This window comes from Podarcis vaucheri (genome assembly GCF_965113315.1).
Source record: "Podarcis vaucheri genome assembly, chromosome: 9".
Classification (NCBI taxonomy): Eukaryota; Metazoa; Chordata; class Lepidosauria; order Squamata; family Lacertidae; genus Podarcis; species Podarcis vaucheri.
Genome location: NC_138767.1, coordinates 5,150,478 through 5,176,815, shown reverse-complemented (window position 1 = coordinate 5,176,815; position 26,338 = coordinate 5,150,478). Strand labels below are relative to the sequence as shown.

Here is a 26,338-nt window from a genome sequence, read left to right as displayed (position 1 = left end):
CCCTTATTTTCAAGGCTGCTGGTCCCTTATTTTCAAATCTGTAAGTTGACAGCTATGGAACACTGATTGTGATTATGGGACAAAAATGGCTGCCTCCTTACATCCCCAGGAGAGAGTGAGTCAGAGACTGAGACAGAGAGAGATGGAATGTCCTTGTCCTTCAAAAAGCCAGAGATAGCACGGCAAAGGAAGAAAGCCAAGTATCATGTGCCCTGAGACATTCCTGGGGTACCAGGTATGGATTGACTGGTGGAGATGGATGACGAGAGTGAAATGGGGGCAGGGCAGGCTGAGACTGGGGGAAAGAGGGTGGAGAAAATAGGCATTTTTCACTCCCAGGATATGTATGCTCTGGATGGGGAAGCAGGATTCCCCCATCCTCTCTCCCCTCCTGAGGAGAGAAGAACTTCAGTGGAATCTGGGAGGACAACAACCAACCACTGGTGGTGGAGGAACCAGAGTCAGAAGGGGAGGGCACAACCCAGGACCCAGGACCCAGGACCCGGAACAGAGCCACCGTCCCTGTTGCACTCTGCATCTGTATACTTGACATTCTTGCAAGGCACTGGAGTCTTGTGAGTAAGCTCACCTTGCCTTGCCTTGTGTGATGGCTCGGACTCGAGTCCGCACCAGATCCTTTGCCTCAGGCGGCAGCTGAACCAAGTCTGGGGCCTGATCCTGAAGAGTCCCAGTCTGCACAGGTTCCCCTGCAACAAGCTCCAGCTGGGCCGAGTCAGGGCCTGAGCCTGCCCTGGCTCCAGTTGCGGGGATGACCTTGTTGCCTCCAGCTGGGCCATCACTTACAGCTGCTCCACTACCGGTTGGGTCAGGGGAGGCTGAGGTGGCCTCTCAGTCCAGTAACCCACCAATGTCTCCCGAGCTGCAGAGACAAAGGTCTGAGAGAAGGAGAGACCTGAGTACTCGCAGGAGGAGTGCTCGCCTTCAGGCAAAACAGGGAGGTGAGTCACTGGGGGATCAGGACCAGCCGTTACCCCGACAGAGATAAAAGTCTGCTGGACCCCACCCCAGGTTGTGGGAGCAACGTTGCTGTTTCCTAGAACCTGCCTGTGATCCTGTGCCTGACCTTGCCTGGTTTCCTGCCTTGGCCCTGTCAGACTGACTCCTCGCGAAACCCTTGGATTCAGGACCGGACCTGGACCACGTTACTCGGGTTAATCCCTGGCCTCAGCACACCTTGAGAAGCTTGGCAGGTGTAAAGAAACAGAAGGTACATTCTTTCACCTTTGGTGGACGTGCCCAAGGATTAAGGCTTCCTGGGAGATGATCTATAACGAAATGAAAAAGGTATTTAAATATACCTTCCTGAAGAAACCAGAGGCCTTTCTCTTGTGCATCGTCGGCCAATTGGTGCCAAAGAAGGATAGAACTTTTTTTATGTATGCCACAACAGCAGCAAGAGTACTCATCGCAAAGTATTGGAAGACACAAGATCTACCCGCCCTGGAAGAATGGCAGATGAAGGTGATGGACTATATGGAATTGGCAGAAATGACTGGCAGAATCCGAGACCAGGGAGAAGAGTTGGTGGAAGAAGATTGGAAAAAGTTTAAAGATTATTTACAGAAATATTGTAAAATTAATGAATGCTAGAATGATGCTGGATAGAAACTAAGTGGTCTTTAGCTGTAATGCTATAAGGGAATATGAGAAAATGGCTATTAATAGGTAATAATTTAATGTTACAATATTTTTAAACTTGAAGACAAAGAGAATGAAGAGGGGAGGGATTTGCTGAATTAACAATTTGAACTGGAATACAGAAAAGGGAGGCGTGAGGAGGTCCGGGAAATAAGCAAATGAAAAACATGTGATGGAAAGACTGAACTGTTTTTAGCTATTTTCATTTTTTTGTATTTTTGTATTTTTCTTTTTTCCCCTCTTACTATTTTGTAATCTTTTGAAAATCTTAATAAATATCTTATAAAAAAAGAGAGAGAGAGAAGCTTAGCAGGTGCGTGTGCCAACTCATTGGGACAACTCCATTAACTTGTTTGTCCTGATTTTGGATTCCTTCAACTTGGGACGCTGCACCGAGTCTGAGCTCTGACTCACTCCCTATTGCCGAGCCTGTACTCTTTACTAGCCTCAATAAAGATTACTCTCTTACTCTTGAGTAAGAGCCTTGGTCGTCATGGTCTGAGTGGGGGCCAGGACACCCACGTACAGCCACTTCTGAAGTCAAGTGGTTGTGTTGGTTTGCAAGGTGAATCCTGCTGCAAAATTGCACACTGGAGCACCATTGGCACTAATTAGGATGCTGGATCCGTGCGTGGTCCCTGCTTAAACCATCCTACACAAAAGCAGCAGGGGTACGGAGGCAGCCCAGGTGAAGTAATTGCACGTGTGTTTGCCACTCGACGTTCCAGCAATAGACTCCTTTTTTCCCCTCTCCCTTTTGAAAGAAAGGTAAGCTGTCTTTGCATTAAGTATGTAAATTAAAAAAACATCTTGGAAAGAAGAACTAAAGGCAGCCAGAGAAATAGAAAAGGGACGAGATTGATTATGTGCATATTTTAAGCTGCTTGTTTCTCTGCATAAAAGAATTACAAAAGAAGCAGAAAATGTAGCACGGACAACATTCCAAGAATTTAATAAATGGAAATATTTCTCTATCCTCTCCTTTTGTTATTAAATTATAGATTAAAATAGGGAGCCTGAGCAAATATAGACACATATATCTCTTTGTGTTGGAGCTTATGCAGCGTCAAACAATTAAAAAAAAAACCTTGAAAGTGGCTAACAAATGGACTCAAGATCCTTTCTCGTTTATCTTTTCTTTAAAAAAAAATAAAATCAAATCAAAGTTGCAAAATGCCTGCACTTAAGGAGGACATGGTACGCTCCAGATGTGGTTTGATGATAACTCTTATCACATCTCTGGCCTGTGGCTACACTGGCTGGGGCTGATGGGAGCTGGAGTTCAGAACAGCTGGATAGCTACAGGTAAAGGGAGCTTGATTGACATAATCGTGTTTACAAGGAGAAGTCACCACAAGGTGACCATTTCTGTAGTTCTTCTGGTGGAAGTGGTGGCTGGTGCCCATTGGCAATGAAAGGGGAAAAGCTCAACAGTGGGTGAACCCAATGCCAAGCAGATCCAACTCACTGTAGTTTCGTTCCCATTATACCACTGGAAAGTGTATACAATATTGGGAAGTGTGGTTCATTGAGGATGCTGAAGCCCCCATTCCCCCTCATAGAACTAAAATTCCCAGAGTTCCCTGAGCAGAGGGATTGATTATATAATATATTAATAATTTATTATTTATACCCCGCCCATCTAGCTGAGTTTCCCCAGCCACTCTGGGCAGCTCCCAATCAAGTGTTAAAAACAATACAGTGTTACATATTAAAAAATTCCCTGAACAGGGCTGCCTTAAGATGTCTTCTGAATGTCAGGTAGTTGTTGTTCTCTTTGACATTTGATGGGAGGGCGTTCCACAGGGCGGGCGCTACTACTGAGAAGGCCCTCTGCCTGGTTCCCTGTAGCCTCACTTCTCGCAATGAGGGAACCACCAGAAGGCCCTCGGCGCTGGACCTCAGTGTCTGGGCTGAACGATGGGGGTGGAGATGCTCCTTCAGGTCTACTGGACCGAGGCTGTTTAGGCCTAAGTCACTCTGGGAAGTCACTCTGGGAATTGTAGCTCAAGGCATTTTGCAGCCTGAGGCCAAGTTGGCACCTCCTGCCATTTGATGTACAAAAGCAACCAGCCTGGCAGAATGACTCTTACTTTGCCACTGGTAATGGAGCAGAAGAGGACGCTGCCCCTGAGGTCAGGAGCCTAGCCTAAGGGGCACACACGGCCCTGTCCACCCACCTGCCTTTCAGCATTGACCACCTGAGGCAGCTGCTTCACTCTGCCTCATGGTAGCGCCAGCCCTGGACCTCCTGGATTGGTTTGGAAGGAAGAGGGCAGGCAGGTGGGAGCTGGCTGAGGTCAGACTGTAGCTCAGGCATTCCCCAAACTCGGCCCTCCAGATATTTTGGAACTACAACTCCCACCATCCCTAGCTAAGAGGACCAGATGATGGGAATTGTAGTCCCAAAACATCTGGAGGGCTGAGTTTCAGGATGCCTGCTGTAGCTGGTGAGGCAGGACCCCATTTGTTCCCATGGACCAGCCACTGGGGCATTCAGCACAGTGAGGAAGGAGAGAAATGGAGACCTCTTTCCAGGGCTTCCTTGTCTCCTCTTCTCCTTGAGCTCTACCTCTCAAATCAAAACCAGTGAAGGCGGTGAAGGTCCTGTGGGAGTGTCTGGAGGTGGTTGGAGGATGGATGGCAGCTAACGGATTGAGGTTGAATTCTGAGAAGATGGAAGTACTGTATTTGGGGGACAGGAGGCAGGCAGGTATGGAGGACTCCCTGGTCCTGATTGCGGTAACTGTGCCCCTGAAGGACCAGGTGCGCAGCCTGGGAGTCATTTTGGACTCACAGCTGTCCATGGAGGCGCAGGTCAATTCTGTGTCCAGGGCAGATGTCTACCAGCTCCATCTGGTACGCAGTCTGAGACCCTACATGCCCGCAGACCGTCTCGCCAGAGTGGTGCATGCTCTGGTTATCTCCCGCTTGGATTACTGCAATGTGCTCTATGTGGGGCTACCTTTGAAGGTGACTCAGAAACTACAACTAATCCAGAATGCGGCAGCTAAACTGGTGACTGGGAGCGGCCACCGAGACCACAAAACACCCACCTTGAAAGACCTGCATTGGCTCCCAGTACGTTTCCGAGCACAATTCAAAGCGTTGGTGCTGACCTTTAAAGCCCTAAACAGCCTCTGTCCAGTATACCTGAAGGAGCGTCTCCACCCCATCGTTCTACCCAGACAATGAGGTCCAGCGGCGAGGGCCTTCTGGTGGTTCCCTCACTGCGAGAAGCCAAGTTACAGGGAACCAGGCAGAGGGCCTTCTCGTTAGTGGCGCCCTCCCTGTGGAACGCCCTCCCACCAGATGTCAAAGAGAACAATAACTACCAGACGTTTAGAAGACATCTGAAGACAGCCCTGTTTAGGGAAGCTTTTAATGTTTGATGCATTACTGTATTTTAATATTCTTTTGGAAGCCGCCCAGAGTGGCTGGGGAAATTCAGCCAGGTGGGTGGGGTATAAATAATAAATTATTATTATTATTATTATTATTATTATTATTATTATTATTATTATTATTATCCCTCTCCCTCCTTGCCCCAAGTGCTGCTGGATCACTGGTCTATTCAGTGCACCTGCAAGCCTTGCCATGTATGCCCTTATGGGGCAGCCTCCACTGCCCTTGGGATACTCTGTTCCTGCAAATCCACTGACACATGATGAGACAAGAGCATTTTCTACTGGGAAGCAAACTGGGCCTTCTCAATGGCAGTGTCTCTATTTCACTATAAGGGGACACGTTCTTAAGACTTGAGTAGTCACAAAAAGAATTACGGGGACATCTCACTTTACGGAGACAGATTCCTGTTTGTTCAGTTAAAAGATGCCCGTGGAAACTCAACCTCAGAAAAATAAACATCTAGTTCTATTGCTTTAGGATGGGAAGGGGGAAACTAGAGAGAAAAGTGATGGTTTTGGAAGAGGCAAAGGGATTAGACGAAAGGAAAAAGGTTGCAGTTAAAACCATGAAGATGAAACTTCAGGGGCTTCTGGGAGATCTGTTCATTGAGCATTCAGCCTGCTCTGATCTTTGAGCGGGCTGTCGGACCCCACCCCAGGTTGCGGGAGCAATGTTGCTGTTTGCCTGAACCTGCCTGAGACCCTGTGCCTGACCTTGCCTGGTGTCCTGCCTCATGTCCTGCCTTGGCCCTGTCGGACTGACTCCTTGCAGAACCCTTGGTCCAGCACACCTGAAGGAAGCAGGTGCCCACACAGCTCTGATCTCAGCAGAAGAGGGCAGAGAGGTGTTTGGGGACTATTTGGAAGAGCTTCTCATCTGTAGGGCTTTCAGAGGACAGTCCTCTGTTCAAAGGTCTCCTCTTTGTGAAGGCACAGGTCTGGCTGAAGAACATAAGAAGAGCTGGATCAGGCCAGTGGCCCATGTAGTCCAGTCTCCTCTTCTCACAGTGGCTGACCAGTTGCCCCAAGGCAAAGGCAACAAGAAGGACCCAAGCACAGAAGCCCTCTCCTATCCTGAGGTTCCCAGTAGCCAGTATTCAGAAGCATCGCTGACTCCATCTTTTGTAAAGACTGCGGAGAGAATAATTGGGTGCACTCTTCCCACCTTGGACCAAATCTATGCTTCCAGGTGCTATAGGAAAGCTGCAGAGATAGCGCAGGATAGTGCACACCCCAGAAATTATCTCTTTCAGCTTCTGCCTTCTGGAGGAAGGTCCAGGGTTATAAAGACTAGGACTAGCCGCCTGAGAAACAGTTTCTATCCAAAAGGCATATTGGTTTTAAACACAGTGTAAGGTAGTCTCTCTAGGGACGTGGGTGGCGCTGTGGGTTAAACCACAGAGCCTAGGACTTGCCAATCAGGAGGTCGGCGGTTCGAATCCCCACGACGGGGTGAGCTCCCGTTACTCTGTCCCTGCTCCTGCCAACCTAGCAGTTTGAAAGCACGTCAAAGTCCAAGTAGATAAATAGATACTGCTCCGGCAGGAAGGTATACGGCGTTTCCATGCGCTGCTCTGGTTCACCAGAAGCGGCTTACCGGTAGTCCTGCTGGCCACATGACCTGGAAGCTGTACACCGGCTCCCTTGGCCAATAAAGCGAGATGAGCACCGCAACCCCAGAGTCGGCCATGACTGGACCTAATGGTCAGGGGTCCCTTTACCTTTTAAGGTGGTCTCTATGGGAGTATATTGTATTCAATTATGGGGTATCAGAGTTTTTAGGGGGTTAACCAGGCTGTGACAGCTGGGATAGCAGGTGTGATGGCCTGGGATTCCGAGTCTGAGAGTGAACCGGAGGAATCCCAGCCGGCACAGGAGTCCCCGCCTCCAGGGCCGGCTGAACTGGGGCAAGGCCTAGATGCTGAGGAGCCTGCACCTGTGACAGATCCTCAGGGGCAGGCACCAGGTGAGACCATTCTGGCCCCAGAGGTGCTGGAGGACTCAGTGGCTACAGGTGAGCCTCCCCCGGGGCCCAGTAACCCTTCGGCCTCTCCTGAACTGCAGAGGCTTAGGGCAGAGAGGCGAAGGGAACTGGTCTCTCCCAGGAGGAGTGCTCGCCTTAAGGCCAGGAGGGGCAGGGCTCCTGGGGGCCGGGACCGCCCCCGGCCTTAGAAGAAGATAAAGGTCAGGCAGCCCGGTCCCAGGTTGCGGGAGCAACGTCGTTGTGGAGTACCTGCTTTACCCAGACCTAGATCTGCACTCCCAGTGTGCCTGTTCCTCGCCCGGCTGCCCGCTGCTGACCCACCAGTGTTCCTGTTCCCCGCCTGGCTTCCTGCTGCTGCCCTACCAGCGTTCCTGCTCCCCCGCCCGGCTCCCTGTTTCGGACCTCGCGTCTCATCTAGTGATCGTCTACCCTGCTAGTGACTCTGGACTGAACTTCGGATACGGTATTAGTACCTTTCCCCCCCCCGGGACCAGCACAGCAGGCTTGTTGGTTTCTGAATGTCTGATGTAGATTTTTCAATTTCGTTGTTCTGTATGGGACAATGACAATAAAGATTATGGTATCTTATCGTACCGTATCTGTGGTGGCAGAGCATGGCCATTGTGGCTATCAGCCATTGGCCACCTTTTCCTCTATGCATTTCTGTAACACTCTTTCAAAGATGACTAAGATGGCGGACATCAGTACCTCCTTAAACATAAGCAACCATCAAAATTGTGAGCTGGAGGGGCCTCGAGGTTGCCCATGAATGGTTAGCGGCACCTGATCAGAAGTCCGAGCAAGCACAGATGTCCACCTGGTATCTTCCCTGAATTGCATTTTTTTAAAATTTAAATTATAGCAATTCTTTCCAAATTTGCATCTATTACATGTAAATCCCCACCTGTCCATTGTAATCAAATGGAAGCCCTCTATTTATTTGGCAATGCATAGCTAATCGTCCTAGAAAATATGGTTCTGGGCGTGTTTTTTAAGACACTAAAAGTGGCGATTCCTAAGCGTCGAAATTTGGTGCCCACGACCAGATTCTGCAGTGAATTCACTGGCCGTAGACGCAGAAAGCAAATATGTGGGTGGGGGAAGGAGAACCCCCACATCCCTGAAATTGTTGCCTCTTGTTCACCTGGCACTGAAAAAATATCCCCCGTTCTCACATGGAAAGTAAGAAGCATTCTGTCTTGTTTTCTTTCTTCCTGGTTTTCGGTGAGTTTCTCCTTTGCAGGCAAAATGTTTTGCCCTCTCGCACGTCATTAAAAAGGGGAAGGGGAGGTCACTGGCCCCCAGACAAGAGAGAGGCCAGCAGTATTTATTCCTTCTCCCAGGAGGGGAGACCAGCTGCCCCCTCCACCGCCACCGAAGTTTGGAATATCTCATGCAGGGGGTCAATGAGGAGATGGAAAAGCAAAGCAGGCAGGGGGAGATGGAGGGAAGGAAAACAAAGCAAAGATGCCTGCCAAGCTCAGGCCACCAAATCACTCAAAAGAAAGCTCAGCTGTTCTGTCAGCCGCTTCCATAAGGTGTGGTAAGTGCTGCCGCCAGAGGAGGCTTCCACTGAGGGCCAGCCATTACTGATTTCCCACAAAAGGGACATCAAGGAAATGGGCAGGATCAGAGAAGGGGGTCTGTATTAAGGGGGTCCTGGGTCTCAACCTCGGGAAGTGGGAACCCACCCATTTCCAATTCTCTCAGTTTCTCATTTTTCAAGTCTAAAATTCAGTTTGGTTTGTGATTTTGTTCAAAAAAAAGAAAAAAAGAAAAAAAGAAAAAGGCTCATGAAGATCCACCAACATTTTTGTGTGAATTTTTCCTGCTCTCTCTCTCTCTCTCTCTCTCTCTCTCTCTCTCTCTCTCTCTCTCTCTCCTATTTCTATCTCCATATCTTTCTTACAAGGAGCTCAATGCGGTGACTGCTTTTAATGAAAGGGCTGGCCCTGGGCTGTTTTCATTGTAATTATCTGTATGTTTTTGACACTATACATGTTTTATTGCTTTTTAATTACCCCCCCCCCATGTTTTTAGCTGCTCTTATTTTTACCTGTATGCAGCCTTGAGTCACTATGAAGGAAAATGGAGAGGTATAAATAATATATATATAATAACACACAGTTCTCCCCCTCTTTGTTTCATCCTCACAACAGGCCTGTGAGGAAGGTTAGGCTGGGAGGCATTGACTGGCCAAGGTCGCCCAGCGAGCTTCATGGCCGAGCCAGGATTCGAACCCTGGTCTCCCAGGTCCTTGTCCGACGCTCTAACCACTACATCAAACTGCCTTTCAATATATACACTGGCATGCAACTTTGCACAAAATTGCAAAGTGATTCCCACCAATATTCAGCATGTTTTAATTTCCCTAAGACATGCAGTTTTTTTATGCCCACTTTATCCCATTTTTTCTAGGCGTTACTCAGCTAGGTAACTGCAGCACAAAACGGTGCGGATTTTGAACAAAGGATGCATTTTGGCTCACATGCCTTTTGAGAAAGTGCAAAGTAGGTGGGTTCACTTTCCAATGAAAACTGGACTGAATTTCTTCCCCCTCCCTAATCTTCCATTGCCCCATCCATAGCAGAGACCCTGCCTGCACAGAACAGGCCACCCACTGCCAGTCGGAAAGATGATGCTTTCTGCCGGCTAAACTGCTGCTCTCCCCTCCCTGAAGACCCCAGCAAATACTTCTGGGCAGAAGAGATGGTGATTTTACTATGTGGTCCTCTCAACAACCCTGTGAGGTTTGCTAGCTGGTCCAAAGATGCATGCTACCTCTATATCCTGGGCTCTCCAGCCCAGGTTCACTCTGCTGTCTTCCACTTGGCTCTTGATGGATGTTTGAGCTGGCAGATTAAAGACGCTTTTCGTAACGAAGCTGCCAAACCTTGTAAATAATTAGACAGTCAGGACGACAAATCAAGCCTCCTCGTAATTCCTGGGTGTATAACGAGCCCTGATGCGCTGAAATGTTCATAAATGAATGTGAAGTTTAGTGTGAGTTAGTCTCCGCACCTTTATCTTCTACCTCTGCAGTCGTAAGGATGTTGGAAGCAGCCTTGCACCAGGCCAGACTCTTCTACCCCTGTAATGTCTACTCTGACACTCAGCAGCTCTCCAAGGTCTCTGACAGGCAGAGATCTTTCCCATCGGGTGCAGCACCAGAAATCCTTTCGACCAGAGTTGTCAGGGAGGTGTAAAGGGCCCCAGTTGCTGGGTATCACAATCTGCTATTGTGCAAAAGTCGTACTTGTGGCTTCCCATAAAGAACATCTCATTGGCCACTCCCAGGCCACATCCCTCACTGATGCTGCTTCACCCCCAAGTGTTTCTGTCTAGAATGAATCCGTCCTTGAACCCCGACACTGCCTCTTGCTTGTACGAATGTGGAATGGATGGGCAAACTAGCCAGCTGTAGAAAGGGATGGTGTACTTTTCTTGCTCCACCCATTTCCCCCCTTGCCCTGCCCCCCCATGGCCTTCAGGAGGTAATCCAGAAGGGAAAGGGCTGACCAAGTTTCCCCATCCCTGCTCTAAGGGCATAGGGTTTTATTACTGAGGTGCCACTGCAGAGAAGACCCTGCATCAAGTCTCTATCAAACAAACTGCACTCATCAATGTGACTGAAAGCTGGGGTCTCCCATTCTCTGCTGAACTTAGGGTGTTCAAAGAGGAGTGCCATTCACTGCCAAGGTCCCCACTCAAGCCAGATTCCCCAATGGGTTTAAATGTGTGTCATTTAACCGGCACATCAGATCCCAGATGCCTTTTGGCAATGCACACAGCCTGGTTGAGTTCACAGCCCAAGAAGCTCCGACATCGTGCTGAGAAACTTGACCACAAGCCACCAACCGCAGGAAAAATGTTCCAGCGAAAGATGGATCTCAAACTGAAGGAGGCTCTTGGCTTTCCTCCTTGCTTGGAGGACGGGGCTGAGCAGAGAAGACCCACCAGGGGGTCTTTATGACATAAATCTTGACAATTCCGTGCTTCTGGGCCATTTCAAACCTCGCCTTGCCAAGACTGCTCCTCGGGGGGCTGTGGGATGTGAAAGATGAGCAGGAGACGAGAACCAAACCCCGAGGAGAAGTACCGAGACACCCGGAACACTTTCCCAACATCAATAAGTGGGCTTCAAAGCGCCGACGGTTCGGCGGGCCTCCTTCTGACGCACGCATCCATGCCGGGGTGTAAAAGGATACCGCCGGAGTCCCGTTGGAACGGCCCAAATGGCGCAGGTACCGCTAAGCCAGACGTTTTTGTCAGCGGGCCTCGATAAATCAAGGATAAAATACAACTGTTTTTACAGCATCGCTCACACAGCCTGCGTCCCGGAAGGCTTTTAGAAAGATGAATTATACAGTTACAGGGTTATGGTATGTAACAAACGACAGCCCAGGGAGAGAGAGGAGCGATGGAGAGGAAAAGAGTTTCTTTTCTTTCTTTTTTTCCTAAAGGGGTCTGGGAAGGGACATAAAACAAGGAGGGCCAGTAGGAAAGGGAATTATTTGCGGAGAGGAGAAAAGCACTACAGAAGAAATGTCAACAACAACACCATTTTTAAATGGCGCTTCTTCTGAATCCTCAAAGCACTACCTATGACAGCAAATGTTCTGGAGTAGCTGAGAGAAGAGGAAGAAGAAGAGTTTGGATTTGATATCCCGCCTTTCACTCCCCTTCAGGAGTCTCAAAGCGGCTAACATTCTCCTTTCCCTTCCTCCCCCACAACAAACACTCTGTGAGGTGAGTGGGGCTGAGAGACTTCACAGAAGTGCGACTGGCCCAAGGTCACCCAGCAGCTGCATGTGGAGGAGCGGAGACACGAACCCGGTTTCCCAGATTACGTGACTACCGCTCTTAACCACTACACCACACTGGCTCTCGAGGTGGAACTCACAGTGATGGCCACCAACCTAGATGGCTTTAGATCAGGGGTCAGCAAACCTTTTCAGCAGGGGGCCGGTCCACTGTCCCTCAGACTTGTGGGGGGCCAGACTATATTTTGGAAAAAAATAATGAACGCGGCAGCTACAAAAGCCAATGCAATTCTGGGCTGCATCAATAGGAGTATAGCATCTAGATCAAGGGAAGTAATAGTGCCACTGTATTCTGCTCTGGTCAGACCTCACTTGGAGTACTGTGTCCAGTTCTGGGCACCACAGTTCAAGAAGGACACTGACAAACTGGAACGTGTCCAGAGGAGGGCAACCAAAATGGTCAAAGGCCTGGAAACGATGCCTTATGAGGAATGGCTAAGGGAGCTGGGCATGTTTAGCCTGGAGAAGAGGAGGTTAAGGGGTGATATGATAGCCATGTTCAAATATATAAAAGGATGTCACATAGAGGAGGGAGAAAGATTGTTTTCTGCTGCTCCAGAGAAGCGGACACGGAGCAATGGATCCAAACTACAAGAAAGAAGATTCCACCTAAACATTAGGAAGAACTTCCTGACAGTAAGAGCTGTTCGAGAGTGGAATTTGCTGCCAAGGAGTGTGGTGGAGTCTCCGACTTTGGAGGTCTTTAAGCAGAGGCTTGACAACCATATGTCAGGAGTGCTCTCATGGTGTTTCCTGCTTGGCAGGGGGTTGGACTCGATGGCCCTTGTGGTCTCTTCCAACTCTATGATTCTATGATTCTATGAATTCCTATGCCCCACAAATAACCCAGAGATGCATTTTAAATAAAAGGACACATTCTACTCATGTAAAAACACGCTGATTCCTGGGCCATCCACAGGCTGGATTGAGAAGGCATCTGGCCCCCGGGCCTTAGTTTGCCTACCCTTGCTTTAGATGGATTAAACAAAATCATAGAGGAGAGGCTATCGATGGCTACTAGCTATGGTGGTCCTTCTCTGCCTTCACAGCTGGAGGCAGCAAGGCTCCTGAATACCCACTGCTAGAAGCCACAGGAGGGGAGAGTGTCCATGGGCTTGAATTCTGCCTGTGGGTTTCCCAAAGGCGTCTCGTTGGGAACAGGATGCTAGGTAAATGGGCCACCGGCCTGATCCATCCGGCTCTTCTTATGTCATAAGGACTAGAACGGTTTGAACTGGAATCTTTCACAGGCCTGTTAAGTATAATTGTTTAATTCACACTGAAATGGAGACTGCCTGTGTGTATTGCTGAAAGGGTTAAACCAGAAAATCCCATTGAAGCTAAAGAAGAGGAAGAAGAGCTCTCTAAGCAGGTTGATAATTAACTGTTATTGTTCTCTGATAGCTTAGCACGGTTGTGTTTAACCTTAGATCACATGGGAGGGTATTGAACTGCAAATCGCCATCTTGGGGACTTGGTCTTTGGGTCTTTTGTTCCCAGGCTCCGTTGGAGAAGGATGTGAAAATAACTAACCCTAAGGAGCTCAACAGTCTGAGGCTGCAATGAAGGCTAATGGAACCTGTGGAAGAGAGAGAGCTCTGTTTATCAGCTCTGATTATAAGTTATTTTATTTTTAAGAAGACGAACCTATGCCTTGAACAGGCATGTGCCTTACGGAATTATTTGGATGTGTCTTTGATTGTTTTGTACCTGTTTTGTAGAAGGTTCTGCAAGTAAAGTTCTGAATAATACTTACAGGTCTGGAAAAAGTTTTATTCCAAAAGGAGTCAGTTTTTGTGCATCCAGTTGCTTCATGCTGTGAAATATTAATATCTGCGCTAAGGTCCACATATGAGATACTGCTATGTATTGAGCCAGGGACACTGTGCATGCAAAGGTGGTGCTCTCTCACTGAGCTATGGCCCTTCCTCAATGGAGAGAGCAGGAACATGTTCCCTGGACTCATCCCTCCACCGTGTAACTCTGGCTGATCCTGCAGACCTTGACTTGCCAAGAGCTGAAATTCTCTAGCAGGAAGCCTTTCCTACTGATAGAGGTTCCCCATGTGGTCTAGAAATTTTCCCGGGATGTAAATCACGCAGACCATTTATTTATTTGACAAACTTGCGAGATCGTTTTTCAAGAAAAATAAATCTTCCCAAAGAAAAATAAATCTTCCCAATGAAATCAGATTAACACCAGCTAAAAAGCACCATTTCACACCAGAATGCAACTTAAAAACAACAACACAAAAGTTTGCAATAGCTCAGCATAAACATAACTATACCAAAATCAAAACTTAGCACTACTTTTGTAAGGCAGATCAGATCAGCCACTGACAGTCAACAAAAGAAGATGAGTCTTCAAGGCCCATTTGAAAGTACCAATGGATGGCACTCACCTAACATCACATGAAATTGAGTTCCATGAGTGTGGGGCTGCCAACAAGCCAATTTCTATGCAGTCACCAGCCTGGTTGCCTTATCAGGCGGGCATTTAACATAAGAACATAAGATGAGTCTGCTAGATCAGAACCCACCCCTTTCCCTCTTGCGTGATGGTAATTGTTTTGGGGGAAAGGATGAGGGGCTGCTCATCAGATTTGCAGATGACGCTAAACTGAGAGGGATAGCTAATGCCATGCAGAATATAGAATCAGAATTCAATATGACTTTTACAGATTGGGGAACTGGGCCCAAACTAACAAAATGAATTTCAAGAAGGGCAAATGTCAGGTTCTGCACTTGGCAGAAAGAACCAGCTGCACCAATATAAGATGGGGGATACCTGGCTTACTAGGGACGCGGGTGGCGCTGTGGGTTAAACCACAGAGCCTAGGGCTTGCAGATCAGAAGGTTGGCGGTTTGAATCCCCGCAATGGGGTGAGCTCCCATTGCTCGGTTCCAGCTCCTGCCAACCTAGCAGTTCGAAAGCACGTCAAAGTGCAAGTAGATAAATAGGTACCACTCCGGTGGGAAGGTAAATGGCATTTCCGTGTGCTGCTCTGGTTCGCCAGAAGTGGCTAAGTCATGCTGGCCACATGACCTGGAAGCTGTACGCCGGCTCCCTCAGCCAATAAAGCGAGATGAGTGCCACAACCCCAGAGTCGGTCATGACGAGCTAATGGTCAGGGGTCCTTTTTCCTTTACCTTTACCTGGCTTACTAGCAGTACATGTGAAAAGGATCTAGGGGTCTTTGTAGGCCACAAGCTGAACACGAGTCAACAGTGTGATGCAGCAACAAAAAAAGCTCATGCTATTCTAGGCTGCATCGACAGATGTCTAGTGTCCAGATCAAGGGAAGTCATAGGACCACTCTATTCTGCCATGGTCAGAGCACACCCAGAATACTGTGTTGAGTTCTGGGCACCACAATTTAAGGAGGATGTTGACAAGCTGGAGTGTGAGAAGAGGAGAATGACTGAGATGAGCAAGGGTCTGGAAACCAACCTCATGAGGAACAGTTGAAGGAGCTGAGTATGTTTAATCTGAAAAAGAGGAGACTGAGAAAATATATGATAGAGGCGGATGCTGGTGACTGGTTTGGTCACACGGCACAGTGCCTCTGGGGTACCACAGAGGGTGCTGCAACTATGTTGTAGAATGGAAATTGAGAGGCAGGGGTTAGTTTATGAGTCAACAGGGTGATGCGGCAGCAATAAAAAAGCTAACGCTATTCTAGGCTGCATCAGCAGAAGTCTAGTGACAAGATCTAGGGAGGTAATAGTACCACTCTAGCACTGTGGGTTAAACCACAGAGCCTAGGACTTGCTGATCAGAAGGTTGACGGTTTGAATCCCCGTGACGGGGTGAGCTCCCGTTACTCGGTCCCAGCTTCTGCCCACCTAGCAGTTTGAAAGCACGTCAAAGTGCAAGTAGATAAATAGGTACCGCTCCAGTGGGAAGGTAAACGGCGTTTCTGTGCGCTGCTCTGGTTCGCCAGAAGTGGCTTAGTCATGCTGCGGACAAATGCCGGCTCCCTCGGCCGATAGAGCGAGATGAGCACCGCAACTCCAGAGTCGGCCACGACTGGACCTAATGATCAGGGGTCCCTTTGCCTTTTTATTCTGCCTTAGTCAGACCACACTTGGAATACTGTGTCCAATTCTGTGTGCCACAATTTAATAAGGATGTTGACAATCTGGAAGGTGTGCAGAGGAGGGTAACCAAGATGACCCAGGGTCTGGAAACCACAATTTGAGACCCTGGAATGTCTGCAGCTGGAACATGTGTAGGTGATCAAGATGATCAAAGGTCTGGAAACCAAGCCTTATGAGGAACGGTTGAGGGAGTTGAGTATGTTTGGCTTGGAAAAGAGGAGACTGGGAGGTGATGGGATAGCTATCTTCAAATATCTTAAGGGTTGTCACATGGAAGATGGAGCAAACTTGTTTTCTGCTGTTCTAGAAGGTAGGATGTGAACCAATGGATTCATATAACAAGAAAGGAGATTCTGATGAAACAGTAGGGAGACCTTTCTGATGGTAAGAGCTTTTCAGCAGTGGAACAGACTACCTGAGAAGGTGGTGAACTCTCCTTCACTGGAGGTTTTTAAACCAAGTTTGTATGGCCATCTGCCAGGGTGTGCTTCCTGCGTTGTAAGAGATTGCGCTAGTTGATCTTTCAGGATCCCTTCCACGTCTCCAATTTTTTGATTCTGTAAGGATGCCTGAATCGGCCTTTCACTTTTCCCTATTTTGTGGAAGCAGCAAGGAAGCAAAGGAAGATGATAAAAGCCTCAGAAGAATTGCCCAGCAGGTACAGCTGAGGAGGAAGCAGAGAAATCCAGCTGTCAGAGGAAAATGCCGACGCTGGCCGCTACGCGTCTTTCGCCATGGAAATTAGCAGCCTCTGCTACCTGTATAGATGCTAATTTGAGCTGGTACAAAACACATCGCAGCAAATCCATCCCTGCTTTCCCCCACCGCAACCCTGAGAAGCAAAGAGTAAACAAGAGCTGATCTCTCAATCCCTTCTCGTGGCACACAAGTCTTTATTATGGGAGAAAGGAGAGCAGTTTGTTGTTTTAAAAAGCGTATTATAATTGGACACGGCGATGTCAGGGGCACAAATTAAATGTAATAGGAAATGAAAATAAAGAGAGGAGGGTTTGCAAACAAGGCTGCTGCCGCTGTTACGAGGCGGGCCGTGATATATGTCAGAGCATCTGTCTGCCTTGGGGAGACCTGAGGGCAGAACGACACGTTACCAAGGACACAGAATTGGAGACCTGAAGTGGGTCCCCCCAATTTCACGCTCTCCAAATTTCAGCTCATGCTGTGCCTTCTTGATGCTGCACCGCGACAGCCCAAGACATTTTGGCGTCTTGAGGTGGACCCCAAAATGGCGCCCATCCCTGCCAGGGAAGAAGGGGTGAGTGAAGATCGACAACAGGAACTGCAGGCCCTGTGGAGGCTGCCGCCTGAGGCAGCCGCTTCACCTTGTCCCATGGCTGAACTGGCCCTGGATGTCCACTTCCTAAGTCCTGCCCAACACAACCTCATTGGTCACTGCAGGCAGGGGAAGGTGGGGAAATGGTTTCAGTGGCAGGAAGAAGGAGATGGACAGATGCATGGCACCTGCCAGAAAGTTAGCACAGTGGCTCCGACCCATCCTGTGAGTCATTGCTGACGTCAGGACACAGGGCAGGACCGGCCCTAGGCAGTTTGTTGCCTAAGGCGAGAAACAAGATGGTGGCCTCCAGATTCCATGCGTAGAAGCTGTCTGGAGTGGCAGGCGGATCTGTCAATCTGCCTCTTCACCCCTGAGGGCAGCAGTCTAGCTTAGGGGGCACCAGGTAATAATAATAATAATAATAATAATAATAATAATAATAATAATAATAATAATTTATTTCTACCCCGCCCATCTGGCTGGGTTTCCCCAGCCACTCTGGGTGGCTTTCAACAAAGATTAAAAATACATCAAAATGTCACACATTAAAAACTTCCCTGAACAGGGCTGCCTTCAGATGTCTTCTAAATGTCAGGTAGTTGTTTATCTCTTTGACATCTGATGGGAGGGTGTTCAACAGGGCAGGTGCCACCACCGAGAAGGCCCTCTGCCTGGTTCCCTGTAACCTCACTTCTTGCAGTGAGGGAACTGCCAGAAGGTCCACAGTGCTGGACCTCAGTGTCTGGGCAGAACGATGGGAGTGGAGACGCTCCTTCAGGTATACTGGACCGAGGACATTTAGGGCTTTCAAGGTCAGCACCAACACTTTGAATTGTGCTCAGAAATGTACTGGGAGCCAATGTAGGTTGGCTGCCTATCCCAGGCTGTTCTGTCTACACAACACCTCACTGCCACACCCCAGAACCTGCGGCCCGAGGCAGTCCCTTACTCCGCCCAACGGTAGAACCGGCCCTGTGTTACAGGATACACTGACGTAGGCATGGAATAAAGCCATGCGCTTTATTCTTTCCCACTGAAACCAATGATATTTCCTTTAACAATGCTTAGTTCTGATGGAATCATGCCCAGTGATTCATCAAATGAGCTTTTTTGATCAATCAATCAATCAATCCTGCACTTTTTTTTTAAAGGGTAGTGGTGCCTCAAGCATATTTTCCTAATGGCAATTTATGATAAATAGAGCCTGCGTGTTCAGTTGCAGTATACCCTCAGGTATCAGAAGCTGGGGTTGGGGAAAGATGCCCAGAGAGGACTCCTACTCTCTTGTCCAGTTAAGCCCCATTATACCTCTCCTCTGTGAATTTGTCAAGTCCTTCTTAAAAGACACTTAATTGGCCAGCATGCCATCTTGTGGCAAGGAGTTCCACACACTGAACTGTGCAAAGAGCTCCGTCTTCTTGTTTCCTCAACCTTAGGCCAGTCAATTTCACTGTGTAGCTTTGAGTACCAAGATTTTCAGAGATGAAGAGAGAGGGGGAGAATGACAGAGAGTTGATGGGACCAAAAAATGGGGGTGGGGAATGGTTGAAACCATGAAGATTTGGGCTGGCTCAGTCACAAATTTGGCAGCTGTCCAGGGCAGCATTACTTGAAGCGCTGGGCTATTCCTGAATAAACCCACCTGAGAACCTTCTGCAACATTCAGCACTGAGAGACAGTATGGTGTAGTGGTTAGAGTGTCGGACTAGGACTGGGGAGACCTGGTCTCAAATCCTCACTAAGCTATGAAGCTCACTGGGTGACGTTGGGCTACTCTTACTGCTTCGCAGGGTTGTTGTGCGGATAAAATGAGGAGGAGGAGATCTAGGTTTGAAACCTTGAGCTCCTTTGAGAAAAGAGGGGATAGAAATCCGATAGATAATACAGATAAACATTCCCACTTCCCCAAAATGATGCATGAATCAAACCCTGGCTATTGCTTTGAAATTGCACTTCTCCCGATTTTGTGTTGCCGTTCTCCAAACCCAAACACAAATAAATTAGATGAAAGCATTGCCGGAAATAGCACAAACCATGCATTAGGTACGGGAAATTAGCTTGCAAAAATGGGCATATTATGTAAAACTGCACACACAAACGTGTGCATTTGCCAGGCTGGTGTAGCAGCAGGCCAGGACCTGGGAGACCAGAGTTCGAATCCTCACTTATCCATGAAGCTCCCTGAGTGTGGCATAGGGCCAGTCACTGCCTCTCAGCCTAATTTCCCTCACAGGGATGTTGTGTGGATTAAATGGAGAGCAGAAGAACCACCTGATCTACCTTGAGCTCCTTGGCGGTGGCGGGGGTGGGGGTGGGGAAGGCCAGATAAAAAGGCAATAAATGAAGATGAGAAGAATGCATCCTGAAATCCTGGCCAATTTGGATCAGGACTTAAAAAGAGAGAGCGCTTATGTGGAAGTGTGGCAAAATGAGCGTAAGACTGAAAAAAAGGAGGGGAGGAAATGAAAAGGGGTTGGTTCGCTTATCCCTTTCCTGGACAGAGTCTCTGTGCAAAGAATCTGGTCCAAGCTGGGATCTAAATGACTGGCTTCCATAATCCCCCCCCCCCAGAGCTGGACTTGCTGCCCAGCTCAGCAAGAGAAGAAAACAAGCGAAACTGAAGTGGCCAGTTTCTTTTCTTTCTTTTCTTTAATACTATTTATTAAGAATTTAATAATTACAAAAAGAAGAAAAAGAGTTAAACAAAGCAAAACAATACAAAACAATACATAAAAAGCAAAAAAAGAAAAACACTGCTTATCTTAACAAAACAAAAACAAAAACAAAGACAGAAACAATTAAAAACACATCCAATATTTTCATATCTTGTCTTTCATTTACTTATTTCGACAACCTCCTCACACCTCCCTTTTTTGTATTCTAGTTCAATTAGCTATTTCAGCAAATCCTTTCCATCTTTCCCAGTTTTTGTCCTATAGTTTATCTTAACACAATCTAACCTTATTTTTTTCCCCTTTGGCCCATTAACAGTCTATTTTTACTTAATTCTTTATAACATTTCTGCTAAAGCCATATAACTTCAAGTGGCCAGTTTCTTTCATCCCGACCCTTGAGTCAGCTCTGATGATTGAGGCTATGTGTCTGTCATCTGAGGTTCTTTAACCATACAACGAGGTCATGGAATGATTGAGCCCAGAATCCAACCTCTCAAGGACCTTCACTTCATTTGGTTTCGCAACAAATCCCTTGGTCTTTAGGATTGCAACGAGAAGCTTGAGGATAGGACGGCGTGGCCTGATGGAAAGGTCAGGTCTGGTTGTTAGGGGGAGGTCCCAGCTTCAGTCTTCAGGTAGGGCTGGGATAGTCTCCTTCCTCAAACCCTGGAGAGCTGTTGCCAGTCAGAGTAGACAATATTGATCTAGACGGACCAATGGTCTGACTCAGGGCAAGGGAGTGTCTTAGGTTCCTATGGTGTGTGTGTGTGTGTGTGTGTGTGTGTGTGTGTCTTTGTTTGGGAGGGTGACTTTATCAGAGCTTGCAATTAGGAAAGAAGGGTTCGGAGGGCATTGGATCCTTTTGTGTCTCTTCTTAAGACCAGAAGCCAAATTCATCATGCCAGTCCACAAACTTTGCAGATTTAAGGTTTAACTTGCACAATCCATTTAGGTCGTGGGACCATCCAGCCTCTGTTTAAAAACCTCCAGTGAAGGAGAGTCCATTGCTTTCTGAGGCAAGTCCATTCCACTGTACAGTGGCGTAGCGTGGGGGGTGCAGGGGGGGCCGGCCACACCGGGCGCAACATCTGGGGGTTAGGGTTAGGGGGCACAAATCCACGGGTTAGGGTGCGCAAATCCACGGGTTAGGGGGCGCAAATTACTTGCCTTGCCCCGGGTGCTGACAACCCACGCTACGCCACTGCCACTGTAATGCATTTCTGTATATTGTTTTCACTAAGATGCAATTTTTGCACGCGCATCTGGTTGCAGAACTGCGTTGCAAATTTCGGAAGAGTGCACATTTCAAATGCGAGCTGAGTTTCTTTTTTGTGTGTGTATTGATTCAGGAAGTGTGAATTTGGGGAGTTCACCCTAAAATGTGAACTAAACAAATTTCTCCCACATCCTTACAAAAACTCACTGAGTTACCTTGGATCTGTTTCCCTCTCCTCTCTGTCTTTCTGGATAATCCCTTGCTGCAAGGATAAAAGCGGGGGAAACCCATAGATATCTTTCTGAGCTCCATGGGGTTGGGGGCTAGAGAAGCAGAATACAAATCCAGTAAATAAAAAGCACAGTAAGGGGTGTGTGGATGGAGCTGTCCATCTCACTTTCTCTTGGTTTCCTATATTTTCAATCTTAAATTCAGTTCTCCAGATTTCCTCATCAGATATATATTCACCAGCATTTGGGTGCTATTTCCTCCTAATAGACACATGTTTGCATGCCATTTTCTTATAAATGCACAATTTCTCCAAATACAATGCATCCTAAGCATTGCTCTAATATGCATCTTTATGTACATTTTATATACATTTTTGTACACATTCGTTGGCTGGAGAACTGCAACATTCAGGGAAGTGCACATTTTGAAGGACGGCTGGTGTTTGGTCCATGTGTTATTGTTTCAGAAAGTGCACTTAGGTAGGTTCACTTCGAAATGTGACCTCAATGCAATTCCTCTCCTACCGCTATTTGACAGGGGGGCGTGTGCAGGAGCTTCTCTGGTGCCCCAGAAGGAGAAAAGTCACCCTCTTGTCCTTTCTTGTGGACACCAGTTCCAAGGTCTTCTTCTGGCACACAGCACAATGCCACCTCATTGCGCTCCAGAGAAGATGGCCTTGTTACCTGTCCTGACCCATTTCACGCAGGTCAGCTTCCCATGTGCACAAGCAACCCCAGAGGTCTGTGTGAAAGGGTACATTTGCAGGGGCAGCGGCACGTCTTCCAGAATCAATCAGATTTGTACAGCAGTGGCTTAAGAGTATCTTTTGGCACAGAGTGGGGAAGAAAGACTCTGAGCACTGATGAGCTCCACAACTCTGAAAGCTTCACCCCTGCTACAAAATCAGGTGCTCCCACATAAATACAGCGGCGGCCCATAGCTGTGTGAGGCCCCACACCCATGTTTGCTCACAAAAGGGTGGCATGGGAGAGCCTGGTAGCATGGACTGGAGTTGGCTCAGTTTTGCAACGCAGTCCCCCGGGGAGAAGGCATTGTGTGTTTCTTTCAGCCTGTTCACTTTGGAACATGCGAAGTCCTTCTGAGTGGCCATGAAAAAGTGAGGCCAGTCTAGAGAGTTCAGTGCAGGCAGTTTTAATTGAGTCAAGAGAATGTCTGATCAGATTAACTTGACCCATTACTTTGGTCAATACTGTTAAGTGATTCTGTAACTAGATCACTTTCCTCTTCCTGGATCTCCAAGCAAGGGAGAAAATCGTTATGCTAAGAGAGGAGAGACCCTTTTTCTTGGTTGCACCAGCCGGAGAACAGTTAAGGGTAAGCCAGACATGTACCAACAGACTAAAGGCTGCGATCCGAAGCATGCCAACTCCGAGGGAAGCTCAGTAGGAGCCAGTGGGATTTGCTTCCAAGTAGCAACCATATGCAAGCCCAGCTTGATTGCGATGGAACTTACCAACCGAATGTGCTTTTAGCATCTGAGGATGTTCAGATCCAGTCTAATGACATCACCCACCCCTCAAAAAAAGAAAAGAAAAGACCATTTGCTTTGAAATGGCAATTAACTGCCACTAAGAAACATGCTAAGCTAGATTCATATCTCTCTCTCTCTCTCTCTCTCTCTCTCTCTCTCTCTCTCTCTCTCTCTCCATTTCCTTTAAATGTGGATCGCAGGCTTAGCAAAAGACACCCCCCCCAAACGCCAAACATGACCTCTCTCTTTTCCCCCAACGTGGAATGGTTTGGCTGAATTTGGGGGCGCATCCCCCAGACCACTTGACACCGATTAGCTGCCTCTCAACCCACTCACACTCTCCACGTTTTTTGCCCAGATAGCCAGGGAAGCTGGCGAGGGGCAAAAGGGTGGATTTAGGGTGACCTTTTCCAGGAAAAGCATGCTTTTCAGGAAGCTGACATTCCGTATGTGTCCATAGGCAGTGTGGGATGGGGAGAGGGTCATGATGGATCCAGCCATTCGCGACGGAACAACGCGACCTCGCAAAGTCTGCGTTTGCGAATTCACCCTTCCAGACCTCACACCTGGTCACTCACCCACCGCCTCTCAACTTATAGGCTTCCCCGCTGGGGTCAGCCCTGGCCGGTGGGGAGACAGACACCTCCGGGAGCAGGAAACGCTTCCTGGCAAATCTTTGAACCCGGCGCACAGCCGCGCATGCATGGAGACGAACCGCGCAGACCGCAGCCGACGACCCACAAATCTGGCGCTGAAAAGCCACTCCGAGGGAAGCTGGGCTTCTTCTCCACTCACCTGTCAGGATCAGCGTGAAAATGTACAAGATCCCCTTCATCCTGGGTTAGATCCCGGGCCCTTCTTCCCGTGTGGCAAAAGCTCAGGAGGAGGAGGAGGGGGGAAGGGAATCAAAAGAGGACAGTTCTTGACCCCTTCAATCCCAAACGCATAAGAATCCCCAGGCGTTTTGGGGGACCCAGCCTTGGTCCTGACGGGAGAGCATCTCTGCTGGACGGCTTAGCCCTTCAGTTCCTGCCAAGGTGGCTCAGGAAGGAGCGGATGGGCTTCTCCTGCTTCTCATATCCCTCTCTAACTTCGAGATCGAGTCAAGCGAGCGGGCTCCCCCCTCCCGTCTCCTTTGCAAACTTCTCGCAGAGAGGAGAAAGGAAGAAGGGGGGATGAAAGCCCTAAACTCGCCACCCAGTTTGGAATTCAAGGCGGAGATCAGGTACCCTATCAGGTCAAGTAGACAGGACATCCATAGCTCCTGCAGTCCGTCTTGGGTTCGGTGCGCAAAAGCAGGGAGTTGCGGGTGGGAAGCAAAGAGGCCAGCCTAATTTCGGGAGCTGGGCGCACCGGCTTCTTCCTCCTCGCAGCTTTTCTCAGCTCTGTGCCTGCCTCTGCTCCGAAACGCTGCTTTCTCTCTGCCTGGTCAGGGAACAGCTGGAGCAGCCTTAAAGGGGCAGGAGCAGAAAGAGCTTTCCAAAGGGACGAGGAGCGCCGCTCGCCGACCACCCTCCATCACCTCCCGCGCCCCCGCCACTCCTCGGACCTTGCTGCCGCGATTTGCTCCCGAGTCATTTGATAGGGACGGGCCAGGGTTTGTTCCAGAACAATGGGAGGCAGGGTAATCAGGAGCAGGGAAATCGAGGCTGTAAAGTTCAAGAGCGTTGCTGCTGGAGGAGGAGAAGAAGGAGGGGAGTTGGAGGGGGGGACGACGACGACGACGCTGGGTTTGCCAGAGCGGAATTTTAATCGGTTATGTACAGTTGCTGCTTGTAAAGAATAACATGAGAGGGTAGGGTCCCCCCCCCCTTTGTAGAGGTTCAGGAGGGCAACGGGTGCCCTTTTATAATGGTGCAGCGGATGCGAACATCATTATTGCCTTCCTTCATTTTCTTCCTACCTGTCACCAGTCAGTTCAGCTTTGGATCAGCCTCAGAAAGCGAAGCTGAAATGAACCGGTGCGGGGAGGGGCGGCGGCGGCGGCGGGAGGAGGTCTGAGGAACACTACGGAGCAAAATAATTGCATGCAAATTTCCCCCCGATTTGCATTTACATTATGCTAATTTGATTTTTTTTTATTTCAAAAAACCAATTCTCAGGGAATGGCCATTGTTGGGTTTTGAAATAAGGGCATATATGAGCAGGATTCGCTCTGGCTACTTGATGCTCCCACACTGATACCTTAAAAAGGAGCCCAGAAGACTCAAGGCTTATGCTTTCTGCGTGGATGCCTCAAATCTGCATTTCAAAAACGAAAACTGAAGAGGTTCAATAGGAGGAAAAAGTTGTTCGGAAATATATTCCCTTTGGGAGGGTCTTCCCCTGAGGGTGGCATCTTGCACAGTCAGAAAGGATGCATAATTCTGCACTCCAGATTCCTACACGAAACCCTCCATGCCCAGCTCAGTAGTAGAGAGAGGAGAGCTTGTTTTCTCTCTGTGGATTTGTGGTGCCCCATTTCATTGACCATGACTGAGGCACACAAATCTATGTTCAGCTAATGACCATGCTTTCTTTGCAGAGGGGTGGAGAGAGGAGTTAGGGCATTCTAAATAAAACCCACAAACTCACTTCTGAAACTCCTCAGTTTTAACTAAGCCATGCTCAGTCTAAACCACTGAACCTCTTGGGCTTGCTGATCAGAAGGTTGGCGGTTTGAATCCCTGCAGTGGTGTGAGCTCCCATTGCTCTGTCCCAGCTCCTGCCAACCTAGCAGTTTGAAATGACACCAGCGCAAGTAGATAAATAGGTACCACTTCGGCGGGAAGGTAAATGGCGTTTCTATGTGCTCTGGCTTCCGTCATGGTGTCCTGTTGCACCAGAAGTGGTTTAGTCCTGCTGGCCACATGACCTGGAAAGCTGTCTGTGGGCAAATGCCGGCTCCCTTGGCCTGAAAGTGAGATGAGCGCCACAACCCCATAGTCGCCTTTGACTGGACTTAACCCTCCAGGGGTCCTTTATCTTTACCTTTACCTAAAGGAAAAGGTACTAAAGGTAAAGGTACCCCTGACCGTTAGGTCCAGTCGCAGACAACTCTGGGGTTGCGGCGCTCATCTCGCTTTACTGGCCAAGGGAGCTGGCAGCTTCCGGGTCATGTGGCCAGCATGACTAAGCTGCTTCTAGCGAACCAGAGCAGCACACAGAAATGCCGTTTACCTTCCTGCCAGAGTGATACCTATTTATCTACTTGCACTTTGACGTGCTTTCAAACTGCTAGGTTGGCAGGAGCAGGGACCGGAGCTCACCCCGTCATGGGGATTCGAACCGCCGACCTTCTGATCAGCAAGCCCTAGGCTCTGTGGTTTAGACCACAGTGCAAATAGTAGCTTAGGGGTCTGTTCCAAAAAGGTGAGTGGGTGAAGCTCTATGCCCCCATCTCTTGTCATTTGAACACTGGCTTACTCAATTGGAGTCCCCTGGCTCTGGTTCTCAGATGGTTTTAAAAGAGGAATTC

General features: G+C 48.5%; 1 protein-coding gene across 2 annotated transcripts in view; it reads right to left on the bottom strand.

The window, feature by feature from the left end:
- Positions 1–24,579, bottom strand: part of GFRA4 (GDNF family receptor alpha 4) — a 135,416-nt gene extending 110,837 nt beyond the window's left edge. The window contains exon 1 of one of the 2 annotated variants that reach the window (XM_082236563.1): positions 23,677–24,579. In XM_082236563.1, the coding sequence (XP_082092689.1) occupies positions 23,677–23,716 (40 nt within the window). In that variant the 5' untranslated portion in view covers positions 23,717–24,579. The remainder of the gene's footprint in view (positions 1–23,676) is intronic. The other variant, XM_082236562.1, reaches the window with a different exon arrangement.
- Between the last annotated feature and the right edge of the window lie 1,759 nt (positions 24,580–26,338).